Source organism: Saccostrea cucullata, unplaced genomic scaffold, assembly GCF_032062105.1.
Source record: "Saccostrea cucullata isolate Sc308-1 unplaced genomic scaffold, CSIRO_AGI_Scuc_v1 ctg987, whole genome shotgun sequence".
Taxonomy (NCBI): domain Eukaryota; kingdom Metazoa; phylum Mollusca; class Bivalvia; order Ostreida; family Ostreidae; genus Saccostrea; species Saccostrea cuccullata.
The window spans coordinates 227137-245267 of NW_026925310.1; the positions used below are offsets into that span (position 1 = coordinate 227137).

General features: G+C 33.6%; 1 protein-coding gene across 1 annotated transcript; it reads right to left on the minus strand.

The window, feature by feature from the left end:
- Positions 1-427: 427 nt before the first annotated feature.
- On the minus strand, positions 428-6123 carry LOC134268579 (uncharacterized). Its single transcript, XM_062750842.1, has 6 exons — positions 5869-6123; positions 3033-3249; positions 2010-2123; positions 1106-1241; positions 859-965; positions 428-597 (listed from the first exon to the last, which is right to left on the minus strand). The coding sequence occupies exons 1-6, from the start codon at positions 5911-5913 to the stop codon at positions 461-463; spliced, it is 756 nt and encodes a 251-aa protein (XP_062606826.1). The 5' UTR covers positions 5914-6123; the 3' UTR covers positions 428-460.
- Between the last annotated feature and the right edge of the window lie 12008 nt (positions 6124-18131).

An 18131-nucleotide genomic window follows, 5' to 3' on the forward strand; every position in this document is an offset into this window, starting at 1 on the left:
AATCAGTAGAAGGTCTTCCGTTGGAAACGGAAGACCTTAATAATCTTAATCTTCAGAATCAGTAGAAGGTCTTCCGTTGGAAACGGAAGACCTTAATAATGGCTTAGTTGTTATTGAGAGGAATATTTTGAAGATATTTCCTATGTGATAATATGTATGATCAGGTACTTACACTTGATATATAGGTTTTCCTTTTACTCTGTCTGATGGTAAATCACAGTGCTTATAAATTACCTACAGAGGGGACTGAGTAAAGTACTATTTGCACAGTTTTTCCTCTAGATTCTTAGTGATAGATAAAAACCAGTTGTCTAAATTTCCCCTAGATTAACTACACTCAGAACTTAACATCAATTCTCTTGAATACTTGGATTCCCGAGAATGCTTTGTACCAACAGTGCTTAAAATTGGTCCAGTGGTTCTTGAGAAGAAGTTAAACATGGTTAAACATGTGAAAACTTTATTGATGAATGGACAGCTGGACAGACAGATAAATAAACAGGTGATCAGAAAAGCTCGCTCGAACTTTCAGTTCAGGTGAGCTAAAAGTCAAACTCAAAGCCTTACCTTCGAAGATATGCTGATGGAGACATAATGCTGAAAAAGAAGAGTAAAAGTCAAGAATAGATCAGTAAATAAATAGAATTTAATTTATTCTAATTCATTTTTTTTGGGGGGGGGCTAGCCCACCCACACTTTTTTGCAAAGATAGACATAATATAAGCATTGAAAATTGGGATTTACCTTTTTTGTTGGTTTAGCCCCCCCCCCCCCCCACTACCACCACTTTCAATTTGCTTTTGATGCCTTAGTCCCATTTAATGATAGGTTAACAAAACTGAGTGTAACATTGCCTACCTTCCCTTACAGATTTTCTTTTACTTTTTGTCACCCAAGCCACAGCAATAATGTATACCACCACTATCAGTAAGAATATAACAACAAGTAAAATCCATATCCATGTGCTAATTAAATGAAAAAAAAATTAAAAATCTTTTAAAAAGAGTTTTTTTAAAGACATTTTAAAAATATTGCAAATAAGATTCTGAAATACAATATTTCAATGCCTCACAAACAAAAATGAAAAGTAAAATGTAAGGTTTACTTGTTACTCTTCCCTGTTTCTTTAGAGATTCCATCAGCTGATACATGTATATTTTGAACTGTGGTGACACTTGTTGGTTTTAATACATCAGAAGAAGAAATAGTTGTTGGAATGCTAGTATTATAACAAGCTGAATCTGAAATTAATTAATATCTTCTGACAATTTCAAAATCAATGAAAGTAAAGGGACCCTTTTTAATTGATATTTTTTCTTCAGACTGTAGAATGCTTTTAAGTTTATTATTCAAATACAACATGACATTTTTATGCCCCCGGATCAAAAGATCTTGGAGGTACACTTAGATGAACAGTTTAATTTGCTAAAACCAGCCAGACCAACCTTACAAAAAAAAAAAATACCATACTTAAACCTTGGCCATAACTTTTGAATATTTGGAGCTAGTGCTTTAATCCCTCACAAGTGTATTCAATGTGACAAGACCTTTCAGCTGGTATTATTTTTTTTACCTTGACTGTATTCTAAGAGTTTGACCCACTTTTTAAAAACTTTAACCTTGGTCATAACTTTTGAACTGTTAAAACTAGGGCTTTCATATTTCACAGGTGTATTCTTTGAAACAAGACCTTCCTTTGGGTAACAACACTTTTGACCTCTTTATCTTGGAATTTGACATGCATTTGAGAGAATTAAACCCTCGCCATAAGCTGCCATACTTGGGCATCAGTGTTTCACAAACACATCTTGTTTGAGCTAAAATTATTAAAAAATATTTCATTTTCAAAACCTGATGATTCTTGGAATATTCTGAGAACCAGTGTCTCTGTAATTCTGACTGACCATAGCAAACAATGCAAAAGTTGGAAAAATCACAAACTTACATATTAAACATTTTGTGGTAGCTCAGATTAAACATGTAAAAAGCAAAAGCTTTATAGCACTTACAGTTATAAGCATCTTTTGAACTATAAAATGGGAGACACATGCTGCTACTGCTGCAATCCCTCTTATAATCATCTCTCACATATGGTTGATCTTCATAAAAATGTGGACAGAATCCTAGGAAAGAAAAGTGTCCATCTTAAAACTCATACACTTAGATGAACAGTTTAATTTGCTAATTACCCTGGTAAAGTTTACATATGCTAGTAATTAATGCATTTGGTTAGTTGATTATAAATAATTGGGGATCAAATTACTTATCTTCATATATAATTACAATTATAAAAATGTTGGCTGACAATTGCAGTATAAAGTCAGAATTTCAAGATACAAAACAGATATATTTCGTAAAACATATAAATAAATAGAAAGTAATCATGAAATAATGCATGCATATGCTCCCAGTATCAACCCAAATCTCCAGTATCAGCCCAAAAGCCAGTCTAGCAAATGAAAAGTTGACCACACTGGCAATGTGAGCTTAATTGTTTGTTCCTTATAAGATATTAAAGCAAGTGCTACATTTGCATTCCTTAGAATACTCTTAAGTTATTATTATCCCCTTGCAACAAAGTTGGAGGAGATATAGTAATGCAATAAATTAATATATATGTTCTTTGGTAAGCCAATTAGTGATGTGTGACATGGAAGTGACAAAATTTGCTTTAGGATCAATTGCTGTCTCGATTTAAGATTTGCTCTTTGCAAGGGGATGCTCTGCTTTGCAGTGCTCTTGTTGCATTATGGAACTTCATATCATGTACAGTATTATTAAACTTGATTCACTTCATAGTTTTGCTTATCAATAATTATCTTTTTTTTTTTAATCAAATATATGATTTATTATTCATGCTATTTTTGAAAATGCCTTTCACCTGTCAATAAACAGATATATAGTTATGACAAAATTTTCTTTGCTATATATTACATAAAATACAGGAACACATGCATTTACTTGTACATGTAAAAGCAAAACATGCAAATGATATTCCATATACATAATATTATATATCCATATTAAATTACCCTTCAAATTTCTAGGAACTGTGCATACTTCCACCATTTTTTTAGTAACTGCATGTCGTAAGCAGTGGTATGTGACATTTTCACAGTTTTTAGTCATCTTTATCTTGCTGCAGTCCATTCTCTTTGCTGCAGCCTGCCATTCTTCTTTATTGAGTGGACAAGAAGAAACATTTCTCACTGTATTTAATGTCTCATTACAGTGCTCACCCAAGGTAAACTACAAAGTATAAGTTATTTTGCTTGAATACTTTTATATACAATTATAAAACAATATACATACTTAAGGAATGTTACGTTTTTAAGTTTTGTGTGAGTTATTGGTGTGTTAGTAACACAGACTTGTCAGCAGGTGCCATTCTAGCGCTTCATGAAAAATAATGACTATGTGCAAGTCCATGTGATTTACACACCGATAATTCACAATAAACTTATAAACATCCCTTACATTTACAGTTTACTAGGTTAAAAATTAAAGCACTCAAAATATACTCATTATTTGAATTTCTGTCTGCCTTCCATTAGTGTTGTCATGAGGGGGCTTTAGTTGACTCAGTTTTGATCCTAATTGTCTCTGTAGCCTTATTATGACATCATTCGGCATGAGTGTCAAAGTCTATATTTCTAAGCGTGAGTATACACAAAAATGCGTTTTAAATCAAAAAATGGTTTAGTAGAAAAACACAGCAAATGTAAATATATACAAATAAACATATTTAGTCTCGTTTTCCCCAGACTCTCGCTCTCGAGACTTTGCCCGAGCGAGAGTCTGGTCTGATTCCTATTTAATGTTTGTAATTTCAAATCGAGGCTTACCGAGAAATCGGTATGGATTTTCATTGGCTGATACATTCTCTTCGATGCTAAGATCTGTGTTCTTTGAAAAGTCAGAGGCTGCGCCTTTACTTTTATCTGGTTTTATAATAAAATACCTCTGTCTGCTTTACAAGGAACAAAAAACGCACATATCTTTGTTTAAAAAGTAAATTATCACATGTATTTTCATGGGAGTCGACATCTTGTTAGTCAGTTTAGCGACCTCTACTGGTTACAAAAATTAAATAGGAATCAAACCAGACTCTCGCTCGGGCAAAGTCTCGAGAGCGAGAGTCTGGGGAAAACGAGACTAAAACATATTATACATAAATATTTACATTTCCAATGTCTTTGTCCGAGATAAAATTACCAATTGTAAATGTAATTTATTTCCTCATGAATGTTTTGGCGCGATTCCAAAAAAACCAAGTGCAGGGCGGGACAACACCTAGAGAGAAGCAGGCTTGGAGCCCGTGGATTGGCGGAATCAAAGCATGTAAATATAAGGAATAACTGTCAGATTTTTCGAATTCATGAAGATGATCAATGGATTGGCTTGTGTGATAATTTTATGCATAAACACCTTCGGCGTTTATGTAAATTATCACACAAGCCAATCCATTGATCACTTCATGAATTCGAAAAATAAGAAAGTTATTCCTTAAATAAACCTAAATTGGTAAAAATATTAAATCTATAAACTACTTAAACTGATCTACATGTACTTTTGTGACTGAGCACTTAAGATACACATGTACTCCCAAAAATAATGACTCATTCTGTCAAGCTGTACACATGGAAACTGAATAATATACTTATATCACTTTATGATTCTCCTTCGCTCCTTCACACAAAAAAAGTGAAACTATTTTCTGGGTTTATTGATGTATTATATAGAGTGTTTTAAAAGACAAGAAACATTGCAAGAAATTCACATAAAGCGAACTTCAAGAATGAAATGTTCATTCAATCATTCCATCAGTTTGTAATGGGAAAGGGGAAAATGTATGGCTTGACTGGGAATCAAATTCTAAAGTCTGGTCAATCTTATTTCCTTTTACACATTTTGTTTTACAAATGGTGCTATGTCATTACCCAGAAGTGACAGGTAAAAGACCTGCCAAGGAAGAGCCTCTGTTGATGTTTTCAGAGGTTTTGGGGGGATGTACATTTTAAGGAGGGAGGATTGTGGCAGTGAGATTAGATCAATTGCTGGTGGCCAGATAGCTCAGTTGGTAAAGCACCTGATAGGAGATTCAGGGGCCCAAACTGCATGAGTATTAAATCCCAGTCTGTCTTTCACATTTTTCTCCTCTCCTGCTATTACACTCTGTATACATATGAAAAGATAATGACTGATGAGACATTTCCTGGAGATGTCATATGGGGGACCTTTTGTGGCCAGAGACCTTCAAAAGGAGGGATGGTGGTCACATATGGGTTGAATCACTCAAGTTGCCAGATTGCTCAGTTGGTACCCCGAGTATCTGGTTTAGCTTGGTTCAAATTCCATATTCTGGTCCTTTGCATCTTCTGCCTTTCTCCTTACCAATTTCTGTCTAAATATGATATCAATGATATATATTCCCTAGACAATTATATAATGTCCTTGCCCCAGGATCATGAAACAAACTTAGACTTCAGTCAAAAAGTCAATCTCCTGTAAAATATTTATTATTTATTGAATAAATCTCTAAATATTGCAAATAACACCGCTTTTGTAAAATAATTAATATATTTGAAAACATGCAGTTTGATTTTGGTCAGTTTGATTTCCACAACATTTTAGTGCAACAGAAATTTTTTGACTTAAGCTTAAGATGCTTCATGATCCCAGGGCCTTGACCTTAATTTGTTTTAGATTCTTAGTCAATTCTAAAAGCTCAACAGTGATTAGGCCTACTACAGTCTTTTACTTTGGTGCCCGAGCCTGTGCAACACACCTAACCCTGTCACAATACCTAACATGATCAGATGTCCCAGCGCTTCATTCAAACTTTCTACACAATATCTTTATACATACCTTTAAAATAAGGACAATCCAAAAAACAGAGTAATGCCAATCCATCAGATAGCAGTCCAATTCCTATATGAGCACCTTTAGAATTATTCCATGAACACGATGAAGGTGAACACAACCAGGCTGGTATAAACAACGAATATTAGCCTAGTTATGCCTAATTGTATCATAGATCTAAATTTTTACTCTTGACTTCTCCATGTTGATAGTTTTCTACTCAGTCTGGATTTTACTTTCGTTTTGAAGTTGAACAGTTTGCAGAGTTTTCGTTCTTTTTAAAAATACCAGTAATCGATCGCGTCATAATTTAATATTTGTACAAAATACTGCAGAAAAAATAACATTACCAAAAAAAAAATTCTGGCATTACGTAGGCCTAGTTAGCTATGCCTACGGGGCAGAAGTTAGAACTATTTTTCATAAAAACGCAACATGTTGAAATATTTGAAGTGTGCTAATATCGACCATATTATCGCATCACAGGCACTGTCTTGTTTCGGTAATAATTAAGTTTTTAACCCATATATATGGCACGCCAAATTCACAAAAATGAGATAAACCTAGTTTCACATTTAACAAACTAGGTTTTTCGACTGTAAACTATAGTTTACAAACCGTAAACTATAGTTAACGATTCGTTAAGTATAGTTAACGATTCGTTAAGTATAGTTTTCATCTGTAAAACTATATTTAATGGTTGTTAACTATAGTTTACGAATGATAATCTAAGTTTATCTGTCTGTAATAGGCGTTAACAATAGATTTTGTTGATAAACATACATTCACGTTTGTAAACTATAGTTTACAATCGTAAACTATAGTTAAGAGTTGTTAATTATAGTTTCACAAATCGAGAAACTATATTTATCAGATCGTTAACTATAGTTAACGGTTTGTAAACTATAGTTTACTCTGTTTTGAAATCGCAAATGATTGTTTTCAGTGTTAAGTATAGTTTACGGTTGTGAAACATAGATTATCGCGTTAACTATGGTTTACAGATGTAAAATATAGATTAACGTTGTTAACTATAGTTTACAGTCCGTAAACTATAGCTTACAACCGATAAACCTAGTTTATCGATTGTGAAACTATGTTTTGCTCATTTTTGTGAATTTGGCGTGCCATACATATAGTATAATAATAGTTATCATATATTATACACTGTATACAAAGTGCTAATCGAAAATCTACTTGATTTTATGGAACGCCATGGCTGCCTTATGTTAGATGATTATATTATATGCTGTGGGTTTATAATTATATGCTGTGGGTTTATAATTATATGCTGTGGGTCTATAATTATATGCTGTGGGTTTATAATTATATGCTGTGGGTCTATAATTATATGCTGTGGGTTTGTTATTATATGCTGTGGTTCTTATATTATATGCTGTGGTTCTATAATTATATGCTGTGGGTCTATTATTATATGCTGTGGGTTTGTAATTATATGCTGTGGTTCTTTTATTATATGCTGTGGGTCTATAATTATATGCTGTGGTTCCATAATTATATGCTGTGGGTCTATTATTATATGCTGTGGATCTATTATTATATGCTGTGGGTCCAATATTATATGCTGTGGTTTTATAATTATATGCTGTGGGTTTATAATTATATGCTGTGGGTTTATAATTATATGCTGTGGGTCTATAATTATATGCTGTGGATCTATTATTATATGCTGTGGTTTCGTTATTATATGCTGTGGGTTCATAATTATATTCTGTGGTTGTATTGTTACATATTCTGTCGGTTTATTAGAAACTAGCTATTCAAATCTGGACTTCTAATTTTTTTTAGTTTACTTGCTCAAAAAATGGCGGCTAACCGTAATAGGAATGAGAGAGTGGAGTGCTGAATAGGATGGCATTACCTGATCGGTTTAAATGAAGAACATGTACGTAATGTTTTTTTTTTATTTTTTAAAAGTAAAAATATTAATGTTTGAAATAAATGAGGGAATGTATGAATATTACAGAAATATAGAAATACCAGGGGGATTGTAAGAGCGGGGGTTGATTTTTTTTTTATGGAATGTAGGAATGTAACAGAAATATAGAAATACCAGGGGAGATTGTAGGGGTGGGGATTGATTTTTTTTGGGGGGGGGGGGGCAGAGTGTTATTTACTGCCGATACCTATAAGTTAATTTTTATCAACTGCAATTTTGACCTATAAACGCCATGGACCCTATATTTTGGGGGGGATTTTTTTTTATAAGCGCTTGGATTAAAGTTTCAAACGATGCCATAAACTACAAATATTTATCATATTAAGAGCAATCTGATGCACATTGTTAACTTACTTACTTCCTTGGACATTATCAAATGCATCACGCTATACTAATCATTGGCGTCGGAAGCAAATTGAAAGTGAGGGGGGGGGGGGGGGGCTAAGTGTTAAAAAAATATATATTTAATCAAAAAACCTGACCAGCAACAAAAAAAAAAGAAGGAAAATGCCCTAATAACGAAAATTCTATTTCGTGTCGTGGGGGGGGGGGGGGGGGGGGGTTGTTAGGTTCGACGAACTTCTGTAGTACCTAATTTTTTTTCTAAACACCACCAATTTCCCCATTTTTAACCTATACTGCGACGTATCTGTGGAAAGTTGGAGGGGGGCTAAACCTAAGAAACAATGTTCAATGTCTAGACTAAGTGTATGTTTGGAAAAAAAGTTGGGGGGCCAAACCCCCCTAGCCCCCCCCCCCCCCCCCGGTTCCGATGCCTATGCGAATATCTACATTCTTCTCACTAACCCCCCCCCCTTTTAACAAAGGACATAACTCCTATCTCCTCTCAAATCTCAACACACCAAAAACAAATCCTTTTTCTTTTTTATATGTACATGTATATTTCCTCTCGGTGTATCGTCAAATAAAGAGCAAAATATCATTTTTCTTGACCTTAAATTCACTGAACATTTTAAAAATTAAGATCTCTATAAGGAAAAGAGTACCAATTATTTTCCCACAGAACTCTATACAAACCTTTTGTCCTCTCACTACTATACTAATTTAATTTCAAACAATTCCTTGGAATCGTTTGAAACTTTATTCCAGGCGCTTATACCCCATTGTACCCCCCCCCCAATATATATAGGGTCCCATGGCGGTTATAGGTCAAAACTGCAGTTGTTTAAAAAATTAAAAATTAACTTAAGTAACCGCCAGTAAATAACACTCTGCCAAAAAAAAAATCAACCTCCGCTCTTATAGTCTCCCCTGGTATTTCTATATTTCTGTAATATTCATACATTCACTCATTTATTTCAAACATTAATAATTTTACTTTAAAAAAAACATAACATACATGTACCTCATTTAAACCAATCAGGTAATGCCTTCCTATTCAGCACTCCACTCTCTCATTCCTATTACGGTTAGGCCTGGTGCAGTTGCCACCATTTTTTGAGCAAGTAAACTAAAAAACCAGAAGTCCAGATTCGAATAGCTAGTTTCTAATAAACCGACAGAATATGAAACAATACACCCACAGCATATAATTATGAACCCACAGCATATAATAATGAAACCACAGCATATAATAATAGATCCACAGCATATAATTATGAACCCACAGCATATAATTATGAACCCACATAATTATGAACCCACAGCATATAATAATGAAACCACAGCATATAATAATGAAACCACAGCATATAATAATGAAACCACAGCATATAATAATAGATCCACAGCATATAATAATGGACCCACAGCATATAATTATAGACCCACTGCATATAATTATAAACCCACAGCATATAATTATAAAACCACAGCATATAATTATAGACCCACAGCATATAATAATAGATCCACAGCATATAATTACAAAACCACAGCATATAATTATAGACCCACAGCATATAATAATAGATCCACAGCATATAATTATAAACCCACAGCATATAATAAAAGAACCACAGCATATAATTACAAATCCACAGCATATAATATAATCATCTAACATAAGGCAGCCACGGCGTTCCATATGATTTGGATCACTTGCTATATTGCTTTGGGTACTCTGATGCATTATGGGGAAATAAGAAAATTCTGCAGGATAAATATAGGTAAAAGTAACTTTAAGAAATTAGAAAACTTATTTTACCTTTATAGAATCAATGTAAATTTATTTGAGAAAATTTTTAAGTTGAAACATGTTAGAAATTCGATACCATTCTCATTTACTAAGTTAAAATGGGATTTTCAATTGTTCTTAATTTTTTTTCAAACTCTATTCTGTTGTAAAAGTTATTGTATCTAAGTTTTCGCCTAAATTCACCCACGAAGCATCATCTGATTTCTATAAATTACGCTTTTTAGAGAAATTAAGCTAATCTTGTTTTGAGTGAATGCTATACTATGTTTGCAACATATTTTTGCGATGGCTATACTTTTTTCGGACCCTTTTTGTAATTTGCATGTAATTAAAATTCATTGTTTTTTGATAAAATTATTGCGAAAACAGTTTTGAAAAAAATATTGGAATTTATTATCACAAGAGAAACATTTATCAGTCGAAAGAAGTTAAACAGAAATAAATCAATATAGAATTTGATGAAATGTGCTATCATTGCTGGTGTTTGTGCGAATCTTGATTTGCGTTTCGTCGCGATTGATACAGAAATGCTATGTTTGATTTGCGTAGAATACTTCTTGATGAATGAAGGCGTATACAGGGGGAGAATAATCCAAAGACACTGTCTCAAGTTTATGTCATTAATAACCTATTGATAAATACACTAATATATTTTCACTTATGTTTTAAAGGTATGTAAAACGGAAAAAAAGAGCTTCACAAACTATTCGAACTTTTTCCAAAGCTCACGATAGGCGTAAGACTGAATGCGTTAACCACGATATGCTACAGTGTCTTCCTGATGTTTGTGTGTCAGTTTGCTTTAAAGAAACGAATTTGTTGAGACGAATAAGGTTTTTCAAACTATCATTTAATTTATCTTGGGTCGGTTTTTTTTTTTGGCTTACCTCTTTCACCAAACTGTTATACCTTTGTTTTTATACTAAATTTGATTACGAAATGTTCGGTTTACTTGATCAACACATAGGGCTCAGAGCGGATGTGACCGATCAACAAGGGATGCTTACTCCTCCTAGGCACCTGATCCCATCTCTGGTATTCCGGGGCGGGGGTGGCCGGGGGTCCGTATTTATGCCCTGCTCACATGTTTGTATTGTTTGTATATTTTTTCGACATAAATCAATATACAATTATAGCCTTTTGATGAGGTCAATCCCTCGATATATAGACCTTAGAGAAAGCATATCGACCAAGCACGATATATTTCCAAATTTAGAAACAGCAGGTTTATAATTATCGAGTCTGTAACACTTTTTATACTTTATCATGTGATCCAGTTTGAGCCAATCAGATAGTTGGAACAATACAGAAAAATAATAATGCTCATTATCCTCACTTTTTTTTTCATTTAAGAAACATTCGACTTTTAGATAGAATCGGTTCACACGCCATTAAAAAAACACAATGCATTTACTTTTCCGTAATTTAAACACAAGACTTCGAAACCTGCTTCGTACATATTCAAAAATAAATCTTTATAGCTAGAATCATTTGATATAAAAGTACCCATTTTCGACTAAATAAGTCTAAAACAATTTTCAATCAATATGTCTATGTTATAGTTACACTATAGATATTAATTGGTTAATGGTAAATACACTCACAGTTTTTAATTCACGAGAGCCCCTCGTGAATTAAAAACTGTGAGTGTATTTACCATTAACCAATTAATATCTATTGTGTAAGTTACTTGTACCAGAGGACCAATGAGAGAAAAGCTGGTTGACAGTTAGCACCGCCCACTTCATCCTGTCAAGCCATGGTCCGGAGTCTATATAAATACCTTTCTCCAACTGAACGGATTGGATTTTGAATGCTGGGTCTGGGGTATCGTAGATCAAAAAAAAAATCGGAATGATTTGTCATTATTTGGTACATTTGAAGATGTTGCAGCTTAGATAGAGGGCTTGAATTTGTCAAGAACAGAGGTAGCGTCGTAAACTATTTTATTTTAGGCTGTTATTCCTTTCGAAGATCGATTTTAATTTTTTTTTTTTTTTTGGGGGGGGGGGTTCAATGGAAAACATCGCCGATTGAACTTTTCATTTATAGCGATCAATGTACAAAAAGTGCTATAGGATTCATGATATTTTAAAGAAAGTTTAAATAGTACTGCAAGCATAGGCGTCGAAAGTAAATTGAAATGGGGGTGGGGGGGGGGGCTAAACTAACAAGGAAAGGTAAATCTCAATTAAAAATGTCTTTGCAAATAAGAGGGGGGGGGGGGTTCCGACGCCTATGTCAAGAAAAATGGGGACCTTTAAAATGTTTAATGTGAAATTACTATTTGAGACAAGAATAAGAATTAAGACAATTCGAGATAGAACGTATAATAGGATACGCTTAGTAAAATACGAAGCGAATGTCGACAAATTAATGCTAGTATTCTTGAAGTTTAAAATGTTGACTAAACTCATTTATCAGCTATTGCCAAGGTTTTGAAATTAACATCATTCATTCATTCATCAGTCAAGGTCTTGTTACATTATGGCTTGATGCATGCCAAATTGTGGGCGTGACTTAAAAACTGTGGTTCTTCTGGCAAATACACCACAGCAACATCAAAGTAAAATCTGAATTTACCGCCAGTCCTATGGTACAACAGTATAATATATGAAATTAATATGTTGAAGATGACATAACCAACAAAGTAATTTTAGAAAAATAAAACTTTTCCTTCGTAGAGCGGGTGATTGTCCTCGCCTTGTTCACTTTTTTCTCTCTTTTATAAATCTAAGAAAAAGAGATTATAATGCAACTTTTGTAATATTTCATCTATTTTCACACTATCATCAGACATAAGAACTTAAAACTAAGAAATTTACTAAAATTTAAGAAGATTAAAGTAACCATATCAAAATAACTTTGCCCCCCCCTCAAGAAACACAAACTCTTAACAGTCAGTCTACGATAAAAAAAAATATAGTTACGGAAGTTAATTGATTTTCAGGGATATGCTATGATTTCTATTCAAAAAGAACCTCGCATTTCTTTGAAAAATGTGGTAACCGTTTGTTTTCTTTTTATTAGATGAAAACATTTTTAATATTCCATGCAATCTCTTCTTAACGCTTATTTGGCTGAATTGAAATTAGTTAATGAACGAAGCGGCATTAAGATTTGAAGTTGAATGCGTTTTAATAATTATTTTCAAATCAAAACTTGGAATGCATATATATACAACTAAATATTTACAAAACCATGTATATATGTAAAGTCTAAGAGTTGAAATCGATCTTTTAAAATTTTACAATAGTACATGTAAATTGGTGAGCGACATGAAAATTAATTCTTAATTTGGTATGTTTTGTTGATGAATGACTGTCATTAGTTGATAAGAAAAAAGAGAATATATATGGAAGAATGTAGATTGTCCACCAATTAAGTACAGACGAGACGTTCCTTAATAACAGATAAATTTTTATAAAAGTTTGTCATTGAATTATTGCTACTTAAACATGTTTACTCACAAAAAATTGAGGTACCTTACCAGGCATTTTTGCAAGATACCAGGGGTAGTTTTTCTTATATAACCCTTGGGGAAGAAAAATAATTTTCCAATTTCAAAAGTTTAAGTGTTTGGATCTTGTTAAAAACGTTTAGAAACTGGTTTAAAAATCAGAATGTTATCAAAATTTTGAATATTTTTCATACATTACTAAGATATACAAAATAGATTTTGAGGAACGTCTCGTCTGACCTTAAGCCGACCCCATCCCCAACCATAAAGTAGGGTTTTTGTTTTGGGATCTTTTAGTGTTATGGACAACAATGTATCACCCGGAAGAAATTTATGTTTGAGCAATCCTTTATTCCGGAATGAAAAAATGGAACTTGAAATATAAATTAACGAAATAAAAACGTCATTACAGCTGTTTCCATTTGAAATTAAAAAAGATACTTTCACGAAGGGTTCAAAATGTTATTAGGTAGGGGTATAATTCTTTTTATTAAAAGATAAATAAGTAACGACAGGTGCCTGTGTGTTTGTACTCTCCTTCGTACCTAAGTAACTTACCAAGAGGCCACACTACTTTTTGAAATTTTTATAAATACATATGTATTGCACTCACCGATTGAGCATAAAACGCTTAAGGTGAGCATATGACACAAGGAAATTCTATGGACTGGGACATTGTTGAAATGTGAGGAGTCTGGGGAAGAAAATATTGTATAGTACTGTTGTAAACACAAAGTAACCTCAATAAATTATTTTACTAATTTCACTAGGCCTAAATGCTGTTTGTATACTCGAAAAAAGTATAGCTGTCATGACAACAAAGATAGCTTTCTGGATATTTTCTAAAAGTAGGGTAGGTGCATATTTGATGTAATTGTCTAGTTATAAAGAAGACCTTATGCTCAAATTTGATAGCTTATGTTTGATAAAGATTCATATTAAACATTACAATAAATGTTTTATTGAAATAATGTCAACAGTCCATTCCAGTGGATAATTAGTCGAAAAATGACCATCAGATGCGTTAAAACGCTTCCTACCGATGTTTATGAAGGGGTAGATTAACAAAAATATGTTTATCTTAAAAATACGATGAAGAAGTCTCATATTGGTTGAAGTAGTTTTATTATCAATAAGAAAACGTATATAAAAGCACATTTTTTGTCAAAATGTGCAGACAGAAACTTCGAATGATCCAAACAAATATAGCTAGTGACCCAAATCAAGTAGATTTTCGATTAGCACTTTGTATACAGTGTTATACTAGATGGGCTAAAAATTTATTAACGAAACAACGTGCCTGTGCATCGCACTTTGAAAAAAAACATTCTTGCCAATTTTATGATTAATATTAAATTGAACCTGGTTATAAAAGGGAGATGAACCTTTTAGAAATAATGGAGAAAAGATTTTTTTATAATGGCATAATTTCGTTTTTTTTTGTCCCCCGCTTTCGCGAAAGCGAGGGGACATTACATCTCATTCGTCTGTCCGTCAGTCTGTCCGTCCGTCACAAAAACTTTAACCTTGCCCATAACTTTTGATTTAGTGGAGCTATGATTTTCATATTTCATATGTGTATTCCTTGTGATAAGACCTTTCTTTGGGTACCACCAAATTTGACCTTTTGACCTTGACCTTGGAGTTTGACCAACTTTTACTAAAAAATTCCAAACTTTTACTTTGGCTATAACTTTTGAATGGTAGGTATTAGGACTTTCATATTTCACATATTTATTCTTTGGGACAAGACCTTTCATTGGATACCAACAACTTTGACCTTTTGATCTTGACCTTGGAAACTTATGAAAAAACTATAACCCTGACCATAATTTTTGAACGGTAAGGGCTATGGCTTTTATACTTCACATATGTTATTCCTGTAAGAAGACCTTTCATTGGATAACAAGAACGTTGACCTTTTGACCTTGACCTTGGAGTATTAACTACTTTTTAAAAATTATAACCTTGGTCACAACTTTTGAACGGTAAATACTAGGACTTTCATATTTCACATATTTATTCTTTATGGCAAGACTTTTCATTGGACACCAACAACTTTGACCTTTTGACCTTGACCTTGGAGATTTACGTACTTCTGACAAAACTTTAACCTTGACCATAACTTTTAAACAGTAAGGGCTAGGGCTTTCATACTTCACGTATGTAATTCGTGTGAGAAGACCTTTCATTGCATACCAAGAACTTTGACCCTTTGACCTTGACCTTGGAGTTTTAGCTACTTTTTAAAAATTTTAACCTTGGTCACAACTTCTGAACGGTAGAAACTAGGACTTTCATATTTTAAATATATGTATTCTTTGTGGCAAGACCTTTCATGGGATACCAATAACTTTGACCTTTTGACCTTGACCCTAAAAAATAATATCTCGCCCACAAAGACACCGAAAGCGGGGGATCACAATTCTTTGAATTTGCTTGCTTCTAATTCCTATTAAGTCCGGTAGATGTAGGGCAGTAATGGGTCCAGAGGGGGAGGGGTTACAGGGGTGCAACCCACCCCTATCCCCACCCCTTTGGATTTGCAAAAAGGGAAAGAAACAGAAGAAAGTCCCAAATTTTTGTTTGTGATTTTACTACAGAACATGTGCATTGAGAGGCTAATGTTGTAATGTATAAAGAAATTTGGTTGTGAATATACAAAATGAAACCCCATCCCCTTTACAAAACTAGGATTTTCGGGTAAGGAGATATATTTTTTCCTTTCTTTTTCAAAAACTTTTCAGGTAATTCATACAAGTACGTATACCTTTAAGTTTTCCTAGGTTGATCAACCTCCTACTTTTAGAAACCATACTTCACCCGGTATCCTATTGAATTATTTAACTATACATGTATGTGTAAAACGTTCATTATTATAACTATTTTCCCCTTCAACCTCCTTTGAAAAATCCTTCACCCCCCCCCCTTTTGAAAAATTCCTAGATCTGCGCCTGTAAGGGGGAGGGGTGTAACTGATATACTTGAAGCATCGCAGTTATTAACCCCCCTTCCCCATTCAATTACCCCATTCCCCACTATCAATTTGCTATCGCGATCGACGCCTACCGGTATATAATAAAGGACTTTAATAACGCTTTTTCAGAACTGTGTCTCTCCTGTAATAGACTATTGCAGCGGTGTGTGGGGATATGAAACATCGCACAAAATAGATATGGTACAGGATCGGGCTCAACGATACTTCCTTGGGGTTCACCGATTAACACCTCTCTTGGCTGTACGTGGTGAGTGTGGATGGTCAGCTGCCAGTCTGCGACACAAAACTAACATGGTGCGACTATGGAATAAACTGATCCTCATGGATGACGATAGGATTACAAAGAAAATATTTATGGCGTCTTGTAATGAAAATAATTCCCGAAGCTGGTATCATCATATGAAAATTCTCTTTGAAAACACAGTTTTAAACCACATTTTTCAAAACATGCAGTTTTGCAATACCCATATTTTTATTCAGAAACAGATTTCAAATCAACAATCCAAATGGCAATCGGATATTAAAAAATCAGCAAAATTACGGACGTACTGCATTATTAAGGAAGAATACGGTCTTGAACAATACGTTGCTATGGACTTGCCGAAACCAGTTAGGTCTACAATGGCGCAATTCCGGTGCGGGGTGCTCCCTCTGCGTATCGAGACTGGTCGCTACCGCGGAGAGCCAATACCAGATAGAACATGTAATCTCTGTGATTTAAAAGTAGAGGATGAACTTCACTTTCTTCTTAAATGTGATTTATATAAATTCTGTAGACAGGACTTTCTAGGAAATATTGGAATTTCAAATTTACAATATAATGATTTAAATGTTCTCTTTAAATATCTGTTAACTCACTTCCCTCGTCAATCTGCAACGAATTTTATTTCGTTCCCACGAATTTTTATTTCGTGGCCACGAATTAATAAAAAAAATTCTCATACCATGTCCTATACCAGCCACCGTATAGGTCCGATGGGCCGGGTGTTGAACATATATTTAATATGTTTAATTGTATAACGAATGTTAAAATTAACTGTATATACACATGTCACTATAATAAAATATTTACTTACTTACTAACTTACTTACTTACTTATAGGAAAGATTAGGAGTTGGGCTTAGTGGCTTACCTGTCAAGTGTCCTCGTTCTCGTAAATCAATTCCTAAGTTTTACTTAACCCTTTAACGGCCAGAAATTTTGCAATTTTTCTTCATAATTGCCTAAAAAAGTTCAAATAGAATTTTAGACATTTTCTAGTCACTTTTACATAGAGCAACCTATATATTTTCTGAAAGGTAAGATCCTAAAGTATTTGATTATGCAGAGTAATTTGACGTCACGGTTGCCATGGCAACGATCGAGACGCATAATTGCAAAAATATGTGCTTTTCTCCTTTTATTCGTCCCTGAAATACAAACAATTTTACAAATAATGTTTCCAAACCAGAGGATTTGGTGTTACTATTAAAACAAAGCATGCATTCAATTAGTTTTTAGTTTTACTGGTCAAATTTATTTAATAGAAAGAGTTTATACAATTACACAATGTCACTATCTCATCCGTTCGACTTCGGCTTTACAACTGTCTGATTGTCGTAAGCAATTTTTGAATCGCTCTCCCTCCTACAGTTTTTACTGACTTCAATAAAATTTGATACACATGTGGAGCATACAAAGATGCACATTTTT